Here is a 12,456-nt window from a genome sequence, read left to right on the forward strand (position 1 = left end):
CGAATCAGTGGGGGGCATGACGCTTCCTTGGAGACAGATTGCTGTGGGACATAGCGAGAACCGACTCAAGTTGTTGGTGGCTGTCACAGAGCAGCTGCAGGTGGTGGAATCCTTGTTCTGGGCTCGAGAAACAAGCACTGACCGGTGGGATCGCGTCGTCATGCAGGTCTGGGATGATGAGCAGTGGCTGCCGAACTTTCGGATGCGCAAGACCACGTCCCTGGACCTACGTGCAGAGCTCGCCCCAGCATAGTGAGGCCAGACTGAAAGCTGCACTGAAGAAGCAAGATGGACAGATGTAGCAGATGGAACAGGTCCTGACTTGCTGCACAGCTGGATCATGGTCATCCACCATAGTCCTCCTTCCTCGTCCATCATCACCTCCCCCTGCTCCTCCCTGAGGGTGCAGAGGTGGGTACAAGCAGATAATGGGTGAGGAGCCGGGAGCATATGTTAATGTGCAGATGTCACAGCCAATGGAAGAGTGAATGCCCTGTTCCTAGGGCACGCTAGGATGCATGAAATAATGGAGCTATTAATTTATGGCTTAGTGCCATGACCTGACCTGCCGGAGCAGTCACATAACTGATCCATAGTGGTGGCAGGTAATCAATGCCCTTATTAGAGCCCTTTATGTAAATGGGAATGGGCTTTGGAAACGTATTGGAAACCCAGTGCAGAGAGAGCACATGGGCTGTTGCTAGAAAGCCAGCTGCTCGCTGTCACGGCGGATCTGACAGGGTCAGCCTGTTTTAACTCTTGTTTGGAAGCAGGCAGAAGGGCAGGGCAGGGATTGGACTCTAACAAGGGGTTCCTGGTATGCTCAGCTCGAGATCAGCCCCAGGGAGAGCCTGTTTGGATCTGGCAGCGCAGCCCAGAAACATTTTAGATGTGACTGAGTGACCCAGCCCCTCTCAGATGCTAGAGGAAGCAGAGGCAAGTATCTCTTCAGCTGTAGCTCTCTGCCTCTCCCCTTCCAACAGTGCACTGTTGACCTCTCTAGTAGATTACTTTCCAGCTGATCCTCCTTCTGCAGTGTTGGAAAATAATCTCCTGGGTTGTAACTCCAGCAATTAAAGCAGCTCTCATCAGTGATGGGGGCTTGGGGGGCAGCAGCGTTCTCCCTGGGATGCCTTTAAGTTCCGAGTGTGACTCAAGGATGCGCTTCCATCCCATTAATATTCCCCAATGCTTTGCTTCTTGGTTGTGTCGTCGCCCGTGCCTAATCCGGTGAGCATGGCCTGTGTTTGCTGCAGCCGTGAACGTGGCAGGGACAAGCCGCCTTTTGCTTTGGGCGTTCTCCCTGGAAACCAGCTGTCTGTTTGCAGCGTCAAAATGGGGGGCGAGGGGTCTCAGTAACGGAGCCCTCCATAAATAACCCCAACTGGAGGGAGTCTAACAAGGGGAAACTGGATGAATTTTAATAAACTCCAGAGAGGAAGGCGGGCCTGCATGGTTAAGGCCAGACTGGGATTGAGGAGACCCCCGTTCAATTCCCTGCTCTGCCTGTGTGACCTTAACAAGTCATTTAATCTCCATGCACCTTGGCTGCACAGTCCATTTTCTCCCACCCTTGGATTGTCAGCCCTGCGGGGCAGGGACACCGTCTCTTATGGACCCCAAGCTCAGCTGGGGCCTCTCGGTGCTGCATAGTAATAAGTGAGTCTAGAAAATAACAATCCAATGAGATGGAAAGCCTGAACGTGCTGAGAAATTGGCCCTAGAGGGCCCGATTCACATCCTCTGCATAGGTATGACACAGATCACAGACCAGTGTACGTCTGAGCCTCTCTGGGCAATGTTTCTATTCCAGGCCATGAGAGCTAATGAGAGAGAGAGATTGAGCCTCGCACCGGAGAGATCTCTAGCACTTGCACTGGAGATCAGATTAAGCTAATTTTAGAAGGCTACTAATTGCCGCTGTTCTGACAGGCAGCACCTTGGAGGACGGAGCGGGGAGGATTAAAACTACAAAATGACTATTTATGACTTGTCCCCACGCTGGAAACCCTGCAAGTGGAGTCGGGTCCCCTGCTGGATCCCTGTTATCGGCACAGATCATTTGGAAGCCTCTGTCCAAACAATGGGTCTGGCTGGGCTGTGGCCTGAAACACTGAAGTGAAATTTAACACCTGACAAATGGCAGCAGAGCGAATGGAGAGATTTCACCCAGTCCTATTATGGTCTCGCTAGACTGGTCCCATATAACTCGGTGCTGGGACCGGGGCAAGTTTGGGAGCCTTAGACAGGAAGGACCTTTGGAAGAACTTATTTCCTGCCATTTGAGAAGGTGTCTGTGCCTTGACGTGCCATCTACACTCTCCCAGGTTCATAGGCATGTGGTAGAGGCACTAATATGCCATCAAGGAGAGTGGGCCCTGCTGCCTGGATCGGGCATGTCTAAGCATGTGGACAACTAATAACTGAAAAGTGGCTCAAGCGAGGGCTGTCAAGCTGGGGCTCAAGGAATGTTTATTTCTAGACCTTCTTCTGCCACTCAACCAATTTTTCACACGATTAGGTTGCTCTTGTAACAGCCAGAAAATTGGTGTGAGATAAGGTGGGTGAGGTAATATCGTTTATTGGAGCAACTTCTGTTTGGGGGAGAGATGCTTTCGAGTCACACAGAACTCTTCTTGAGATCTGAAGGCAAGCTCCGTGTAGCTCGAAAGCGTGTCTCTCGCATCAACAGAAGTTGCTCCAATGAAAGATGTTACCTCACCTGCCTTGTCTCTAATATCCTGGGACCGACACGGCTACAACTTAGCAAACCGAAAATTCAGGGGTATTTTTGCTCACTCCAGTCACCATATTGAGGGGCCATGTTTAGACCTCGTAATCCCCCTCCCTGGCCCACTTTCCCCTTTAAGAACTCTTCTGCAGGAGGTGTTTAATCTTCTGATTGCCTCAATGCAATGTTAATCTGCCTGTTCTCCAGCTTTTCTCTCTGGCTGTCCGCTGTCTGGAGGAGGGAAATCTGGCTGAGCTGGGCACTGAGCTGCTCCATCCTCTGTCAGTTCAGGGGGTGCATCTTACTCCGCGTTTCCCTTGTGAAGAGCATTGTAAATTCTGTGATGCAGAGTCCTCGTGCACATGTACCCAAGCTCCCCTCTGCAGCCCAGAATGAAGACTACGTCGGCTGGGTCAGTTTCTCACATGCTGCCCAATGTCACCTAGTCCCTCCCTCCAAGGAAAGAGGCCATTAGGCGCATGCTAAGGTGGACAGTCATATGAATGGTCCTGGAGCTGGCTCTTCTGTTAGTCCCCTCTGATGGGGTGCTGTCGTCAAACCTTTGGTCCCCTGCTGTGAATAGCCTTGTACTCATTTCAGAGGTCACCCCACCGAGTCCCCAGCCATGAGTACCAGGAGCGTGTGCAGAGGAATTGAGGGGGTTTGAACCAGCTGCCTAGGACTCTTTGCGCTCTTATCAGCGGGAGGAAGAGGCCAGGGTAAGGCAGGAACAACCAGCCGGAGGAGCCTGCGGGATGCCAGTAGATGGGAACGAGACTCAAACAAATCTAGATGCTTTATCAAACAGGCCATAAGTGCAACTTCCTGTTGTTGTCGTGAGCATTTCCAGGGCTTTGTTTTTTGGCGGGGTCCTGTGGAAATGGCCGGTCCTGATGTCAGAGCTGTTCCTGTATGCAGGGAAATGTCTTATTCCCATTGTCTTGCATCCTCTTACCGAATGCTCGACCTCGAGAGCCCGGAAATCCTTCCCTTCTGAAGACAGATGGCACATCCTTCGGCGCTCCTGAGGAGCACAAACATGTAGCAAAGACCCCTTGTGCTGTTCTGGGGTGCGGGAGCCCCAAGAGGGAGGAGCCGTCATCGCTCTTGTTGCGATGATCAGATCCAGTCTGGAAGCAAATTTGGTTTTGCTGAATTTATCGGGGGAAATGGCTCAGCCATTGGTTAAGTGGGAAGGGGACTGAGCACTGAATGTGCCAGTTCCAGATCTGTGCGCCTCTGGTCCGGACCAGCGTTCCAGCCACATGCATTGTTTGATGTGTAACCCGTACGTGTTTGAGGCCCCAGTTCTGCAGGGTGCTTAAGTGCATGCCAAATTACCTGCAGAATCAGGGCCTTGCACTGGCTGGTAACTAATGAGACCTGCTGACTTTGGGTACGAATATTTCTCTTGGAAAAGCAGCAAATATTGAGCCAGCAGCAGAAGGGGATTAGAGAGGGGTCAATCCCTGGAGACTTGCTCATGGAGCTAGGTGAGAGCACTGTTTGCAAACTGTCAATGCCATTTGGCCCATTGCATGCTGGCCAGCTAACCAATCTGCTCAGTTGGCCCCATTCAGGTTCAAATATCTTGTGAAACGGGGCTTCCAAAGACACCTGGAGGCTTCATTCCAGGGTCTATCTAGCCCACAATCCTGTCTGTCAGTGGCCAGGACTAGCTGCTTCAGAGGCAAGTGCATGAGCTCCCTGGTGGACAATTATGGGATAACCTGCCCATATAGGATGTTTCTGTCTCCAGGCCACTGGTGGTGCGTTGTGCCTTGAACCATGAGGCTTTATGTCCCATGTAACTTTTGTCCTGTCAGTTTATAACTATGGATGTTCTTAGATATAGATAGATATGGTTCTGCATATGAGCTGCCTTTCTGATATTCTGTGGTCAGGGAGTTTCACCAGCTAATTATACACCGTGTTAAAAGTGATCAGGTTTGAATGTTGCCTTTCATTTTCAGTGACTGTTCTCTTGCGTTTGCATTGTATCGGGGGCTACATAAGGGTGCCAGTTTTCTATCAGCTGTCACTTTTTTTGTATGTATCTCTCATGTTCGCTTAATCTCTAAATTAAACAGTTCCAATCTTTTCCATTTCATCACATGGAATTTTTATGGCCCCTATAAATTCCAGTGTTCACACACATCCAACTGGAGCACGTGACATTACGCAAACCACCTTGCCAGGTGCCAAGAGGATGGGCAGGAACGAATCGGCTTCCTCTGCCCCCTGCAGCGTAATTGACATACAGCAGAAGGCAGCCAGAAGGGTGTAGGACTGACTGTAAAACACCAATTTTCAGTCACAAACACGGTGACTATTTTCCCCTGAGCCCAAGTGCTGTACTTGATGCTGTACAAAATGCCATCCCCTGCCCTGAAGAGCCTATAGCTCGGAAATCTATTGCATCTAGCTGGCAGCCCTGCCTGCATGTATGTTGTGGATGGAAGAGCCCGGGTTGATTGCAGAGACACAGCCCCAAGAATCCACTCATCCAGCTTCATCATTGCTGGCACAAATGTAAACACACATGATCAACATTTCTAAATAAATCCCAAGGGAGCTGGTGCATTAAAATTCATCGGACAACTTGTTTCTGGTCACTAGCCCCTCTATACAAGGCCTCCTGCTAATAGATTGTATTTCTGATGCTAACAAACATTGCAGTCAGGTTATTTATGGAATTTAGTCAACGGAAATGGCAGGGGGCAAAGTCCAAGGGCTTTATGATGATTTCCCTTCCCTTGTGGGCAAGTCGCCTCTCTCTTTGGCATGTTCGTGGTATTGGAATGTCAGAAAGATGCAGCATAATCTCAGCCAGTCAGATCTCAGCTGATGCATCACCCTGTAGCTGCTGTATACAAATCGGAACAGTTAGAATCGGGCTCATCGCTATCAGGAGCCATTAGTTTCTATTTGAAATGTTTCCGTGAGAGCCACTACAATTAAAACATTAAGAAGCCAGAAGAGCTGAAGCAGCCAGTGCCTATCTGCAGTGAGAGTACAAACAGAAATGTTTCCAGTGTCTTTACAGAAGGACGGGTCCATTGGCCACAGCCCTCATCCAAAAAACACAAACTGTCCTGCAAACCGTTTCACTTTCACTGTCTTGGGAGTTTCCCCTCCTCAGCTGTGACAGAAGACTACAAACGCTATGGATCAGGGCTGCCAAACCCCGCCCAACTCCAGGGAGGTGTTCAGCCGGCTCCAGTGTTGCCAACTCTCTGTTTTCTCTCTGGTCTCACTGCAGTTATTTTTTCTTAAAACTTCGCCTTCTGGAGTCAGGAGATTAGGTGAGAATCTTCTGCTTTCAATTAAAAATAAGTTGGTCTCTCAGTTGTAGAGAAAAGGTCGAAATGTGACACAAGCGCCCCCTAAAGACTCCGAAAATCGCATGTATTTTTAAACCAATCTCTTGATTTGGGAGGAGCCACACTCATGACTTTTGAACCCTCCAGACTGGCAACGATGCAGCCCCCCAAGACTTGTTCAGATTCTGGAGAAGCTAAGCTTTCATCTAAAGATAACCAGGGTTTCCAGCCCTTGTGGTTGTGAGGGGAACCTTAGTTTGACGTTATCTAGCATTGTCACTGTTGCATTTACTGCATGCTAAGTCGTAACGTGAGAGGGCTCCAGATTGTCAAACTCAAGTGGCTCTTTACTAAGAGAACTATTTACAGAGGGGCTGCCGCTAGCATTCAGGCCGTGTGCACACAGACTGACTTCCTAGTGCCTCCTCCAAACTCTTCCGTCCTATAGCCTGTTCTCACCCTGCAAATCCCATACAGGTTGGTACAGTCAGAGCTGTAAAGAGAGCTGAATTCCCCTGTTCATCTCAAAAGGGCTGTTAACTCTGAAGCCCAATAAAGATACAGTACTTTAAAGGTTAGATAGTTTAAACAGTTTGGGCATCCACCTGAGTGCCTGATTTGTTCTGCTGTTGCTCCAGCTGAGCTGGTATGAAAACACCACCTTGCTCCCTGCCAACTTCCCTGCCCCACCCATCCCCTGTGCCAGCTCAACCCTTGAACTTCTGCCTGTAACTGCACCAGGCAGCCTCAAATACATCTCTGCAGCTTTCCTAGGAGGTGTGGGAGGGGGAGCCCTGCTGGATTATGAAGCAGCACTACAGGGGAAGCTCCCTCCCTGCATTGCTCTTCAATACCGTGGGAGCAGGGACCCAGCTGCTGCTGAGCTCAGTGTCCTGCAGCTCTCCCATCTTGCTGTGGAATCTTGTTGCTGTGAAGCTGGAGACAGTGCAGGAGTGCCTGTTTGGAACAGCTAATGTAGAAACCCTTTGACAGGAGCTTTGGCATCAAGAATGTTATGTACCCAGAGTTCATAGAAAGCATCTTTTAAGGCATTTTTATTCATGAGATGCTGTGATCAGAATAAAAACATCAGATTAGAGGCAGGATGGTCCAGTGGTTAGTGGACTTGCCTGGGACTCCGGAGACATGGGTTCAGTCTCCTGTTGTGCCATAAACTCCCTACACTGCAGCTGGGAGCTGGAAGTCCCAGCTCGGGTGGATGTACACACGCCAGCTCTGCTCGAGCTCGGGCTGAGGCTGGCCTCCCGAGTACGTGCCCTTGGGGTTGGGCGTGACTCTACTCGGGCAGCTAGCCCAGGCTGTCACGACCACACTGCTATTTTTTAGCGCACTCGAGCAGAGGAAGTGCGTGTACCTCTACCCGCATGGGAGACGAGCTCCCTGCTGCAGTGGGGATAGATGCCAAGGCCAGAAGGGACCACTGTGACCATCTTGTCTGACCCCGTGCATAGCACCTGCCAGAGACCTGCCCCATAATAATTCCCGGAGCAGAGCTTTTAGAAAAACATCCAGTCTGGATTTAAACATTGTCAGTGACGGAGAATCCACCACAACCCTTGGTGAGTTGTTCCAATGGTTAGTGACTCTCACTGTCAAAAATGCACACCTTATTTCCTCTCTGAATTTGTCTAGCTTCAACTCCCAGCCACCGGATCGTGTTAGACCTTTCCCTGCGAGACTGAAGAGCCTATTATTAAATATTTGTTCCCCATGCAGGTACTTACAGACTGTGATCGTCACCCCTTCACCTTCTCTTTGTTAAGATAAACAGATTGAGCTCTTTGAGCGTATCACTCTAAGGCAGATTTTCCAATCCTTTATCATTCTCATGGCTCTTCTCTGAACCCTCTCCAATTTATCACCAGCCTAGATTCATAGATATTAAGGTCAGAAGGGACAATTTTGATCATCTCATCTGACCTCCTGCACAACACAGGCCACAGAATCTCACCCACCCACTCCTGCAATAAACCTCTCACCTATGTCTGAGCTATTGAAGTCCTCAAATCGTGGTTTAAAGACTTCAAGGAGCAGAGAATCCTCCAGCAAGTGACCCGTGCCCCATGCTACAGAGGAAGGCGAAAAACCCCCAGGACCTCTTCCAATCTGCCCTGGAGGAAAATTCCTTCCCGACCCCAAATATGGCGATCAGCTGAACCCTGAGCATATGGGCAAGATTCACCAGCCAGACACCCAGGGAAGAATTTTCTGTAGTAACTCAGATCCTACCCCATCCTTCTTGAACTGTGGACACCAGAACTGGACACAGGATTCCAGCCATGGTTGTGCCACTGCCAGATTCAGAGGTAAAATAATCTCTCCTCTCCTACTCGAGACTCCCCTGTTTATGCATCCCAGGGTCGCATTAGGTCTTTGGCCACAGCTTCGCACTGGGAGCTCACGTTCAGCTGATTGTCCACCAACACCCCAAAATCTTTCTCAGACTCACTGCTTCCTGCAAGTATGGCCTAGAGCTTTTGTTCCTAGATATATACATTTACATTTAGCTGTATTAAAACGCGTATTGTTTGCTTGTGCCTGGCTCACTAAGAGATCCAGATTGCTCTGTATCAGTGACCTGTCCTCTTCAGTATGTACCGCTCTGCCAATTTTTGTGTCATCTGCCAACTTTAGCTATCAATTAATATTTTGTTTTCTTCCAGGTCACTGATAAATTTTAAATAGCTTTAGGGTCAACACCTTGCACCCCCTGTTGGACCCCACTAGAAATACACCTGCTTTATGATGATTCCCTGTTTACAGTTCCATTTTGAGGTCTGCCAGTTAGGTAGTTTTTAACCCCTTTAATGTGTACCGTGTTAATTTGATATCATTCTAGCTTTTTAATCAAAATGTCATGCAGTACCAAGTCAAACACCTTGCAGAAATCGAAGTATATTACCTCAGCATTGTTACCTTTATCAGCCAAATTTGTAATCTCATCCAAAAAAAAAAGATATCAAGTTAATCTGACAGGATCTATTTTTCATAAATTCATATTGATTTGCTTTAATTATATTACTCTCCTTTAATTCTTTATTAATTAAGTCCCATGTCAGATGTTCCATTATCTTGCCTGGGATCGATGTCAAATTGATCAGTTATAATTACCTGTGTCATCCTGTTTCCCCTTTTTAAATAACGGCACAACATTAGCCTTCTTTCAGTTTTCTGGAACTTGCGCAGTGCTCTAAGATTTGTTGAAAATCAACATTCATAGTCCAATCAACTCCTCAGCCAGCTCTTTGAAAACTCTTGCATGCAAGTTATCTGGACCTGCTGATTTTAAAATGTCTAACTTTACTAGCTTCTGTTTAAGTTCCTCCAGAGATTCCAGTGGAATGAAAAGAGTGTTGTTATATGATATGACTACAGCGTCTGTGTTTTCCCAAAATACAGAACAAAAATATTTATTGAACAATTCTGTCTTCTCTGAATTATTATTTATAATTTTGCCATTTCCATCTAGTAATGGACAAATATTGTTGGCAGGATTATTTTTGTTCCTAATATACTTAAACTCCTTCATATCATCCATAACTCTGCTGACCATAGATTTCTCCTTGTGTCCTTTGCTTCCCTTATCAATTTTCTACAATTCCTAGCTTCTGATTTATATTAATTACCGTTGACTTCCCCTTGCGTCTGTTTATTATATATTTTATTTTTATAGCTGTCGTCACTTCTCCCTCTCAACCAGCTCAGTTTTTAAACTAATATGGCCTCCTTCCTTGATTGTGGCTTTTGGGGCTTCTAGTAAAGTGTTCTTAAACAATTCCCAATTATCATTCATGTGTCTCTGATTAAATTCTTCCCTCGGTGGATCTGGCGCATAATTGTTTTCAGCTTTGTGAAATTGCTTGTTTTAAATTGCTTGTTTTATTGCTATATCCCTGGTTTGGCCTTCATTCTGTTTCCACGTTATAAATGTGATTGATGAAAACAGACCCTTTGCCTCTTCATTCTTCTGTTTGCCATCTGTACAATGAGGACAGCAGCACTGTCCTGCCTCACAGGGGCGATTGGAGGGTAAATACACTGACGACTGTGAGGCACTCAGCTACTACAGTGATGGATACACACAAGATAGATCACGACCGATGCTCACGGCTTCCTTGTTTCTGATGGTTTTTATAAAGCTAGTCCATGCATAAACTAGGTTTGGGGTTTATTGTTCAGAGGAGTCACCCGTCCACAGTTTCATGTGTTTAAAAACAAAATCTGTGTGTAAATTAGTGAGGCGCAAAATAATGTTGGGCTCCAGCTCTGAAATGTCAGGTGCAGGTCGTAGACTCCTGCACGGATTTGCTTGTAACTTTCCAGACAACGAAATCGTTACCCTGAGAGGAAGTGCCAGGAGGGTAGGAGACGACCTGTGTCTGCCAATAGTGGGGGAGCGGAGTGAGGGCAGCCCGCTTCAGCAGTGTTACTGAGCATGCTCAGTCCAAGCCAAGCAGCAAACCTGGGGGGGACACAGGACCCTACATGCCACCCTCGTCCCCTTAACGCTTGTTTTCAAGCCTGACAAAGGATTCATACTGCACAAACTCGGTGCAGCCTTTAAGCATGGCACCCCGGTGATGGCTGCCTAGGGTCAGTACTGTGCTTTGAGAGCCTCCGATTACACGTGCTATGGCAGTGCGAGGTATCATTTGTGGTACCTGTTTCACGTCGTTCTGAGTGGTCAGTGTTGTCGGCTGTGGAGCGTCCCCTTCTCTTGCGCCTGGTGCACCGCAAGATCCTGGGATCTCAGTGGGTGCCCGGGGGCTGTGGGGTTTGATGCTCAGTTTTGGATGTAGTAGGGCTGGTTCCTGGGAGTCAGGATGCACCCTTAGTACTGAATTTCTCTCTCTCTGTCTCTGCAGGTCTCTCTTCGGCGCTACTGGAAGTCAGAGTGGGACAAGCCTCTATCTCTACGATCCAAGGGCAGAGGGTGGTGTTGCCGATCTGGTACACGAGCGACTCTCAGAGGAGTCCCTATGTCTCGTGGGTCCTTGAGAGACCTGGAGCCAATCGTTTGCAGGTAAAAGGCATGGGGGCCAGAGAGGCGGACACCGCCCAGGGGAGCCCAGGGCTCCGGCTGTGCCTGACTGGGGCGCTCTGGGGGCTTGGCGAGGAGCCTCACAGCGAGAGGAGATGCTTCACTGGTGACCACAGGGTGAGAGTGTCAGCTGCTGGCTGCACCTCAGCTACCAGCTCCCCTCCCTTGGCTCCTCCGTGCTCCTGTTCGGTTGGGAGGGGGAGCTGGGAGCTAAGGGAGCTGCAGTCAGTGATGGTAACCCGCACCTCGTTGGGGGGCAAGTGTGACAGTGAATGAGTGCGTCCAGTGTGGGCTCCCTTGATAGCTGCTGTGGCATAGGTCATGGAGTCCTGCCTAGCTGCGTCCTCTAGTGCCCACAAGCCCTCGGGGAAGCTAGGTGTTTGCCTGGAAAGTGGCCTAGGAGCTTAGACACGGGCCTGGCTTCTCCTCTTGTCTCTGTGTCAACTTAGACTGACGAGGTGGGGGAGGGAATATCTTTTATTGGACCGACTTCTGTTGGGGAGAGAGACGAGCTTTGGAGCCACACAGAGCTCTTCTTCAGGGCTGGGACAGGTACTCTCAGCGTCGCAGCTAAATAAATCTGTTCCACCTGGTATTTAGCTGTGATGCTCCCCGATTTGGAGCGGAGCTCTGTGGAGCTCAAAACCGTCTCTCTCCCCAACAAAAGTTGTTCCGATAGAAGATGTTACCTCCCCCACCTCGTCTCTCTAAGATCCTGGGACTGACACGGCTACACCAGCTCTGCTCATCTTAGACAGGTCATTCGGTCTGGGCATAGGCGCTGGAAGTAGGAGTGCAGGGGGAGCTGCCGCACCCCCTGGCTTGAAGTGGTTTCCATCACATACGTGGTTTACAGTTTGGTTCAATGGCTCTCAGCACCCCCCACTATACAAATTATTCCCACGCCCCTGAGTCTGGGACCCTGTCTGTCAAACGGAGTTGGCCACGTATGTCACTGGGGCTGTGGGAGGCAAGGAAATATTTGCCAAGTTCTGTAGAAGGCTAGTCGGCAGCAGAGGTGGGGATAAAACTCAGGGTCTTCCAGCTTCCTGTCCTGGGTTCAATTCCAGGACTGGACAATGTGGATTCTGGAGGCACCAGCTCCTCCCATTCAGAAACTTTTCCAAAATGTCCATGCAAGAACGGTGAGATTTGCTCACGGAACCGCTCTGGCTCCTCCTAGGTAAACGCGACCCAGGTTCACGCATGTTTCTGATGAAACCCTTGTACTTTTCTTTGCCCAGTCCTAGAAAACAGGGCTCCCGCCATCCCAAAAGATGTCCTGGGTGCATCTGCAATACCTGGGCCTCCCCTACACCCTGGGGATAAACCACTGTGGA

The 12,456-nt window shown here is 49.0% G+C and overlaps 1 protein-coding gene across 2 annotated transcripts in view; it reads left to right on the forward strand.

The window, feature by feature from the left end:
• ESAM (endothelial cell adhesion molecule) overlaps positions 1-12,456 on the forward strand; it is an 89,932-nt gene that overhangs the window by 56,100 nt on the left and 21,376 nt on the right. For both annotated transcript variants that reach the window (XM_074936886.1, XM_074936887.1), the window contains exon 2: positions 10,941-11,098. In XM_074936886.1, coding sequence (XP_074792987.1) covers positions 10,941-11,098 — 158 coding nt within the window. The remainder of the gene's footprint in view (positions 1-10,940; positions 11,099-12,456) is intronic.

Source organism: Natator depressus, chromosome 22 (assembly GCF_965152275.1).
Source record: "Natator depressus isolate rNatDep1 chromosome 22, rNatDep2.hap1, whole genome shotgun sequence".
In the NCBI taxonomy this organism is placed as follows: Eukaryota; Metazoa; Chordata; order Testudines; family Cheloniidae; genus Natator; species Natator depressus.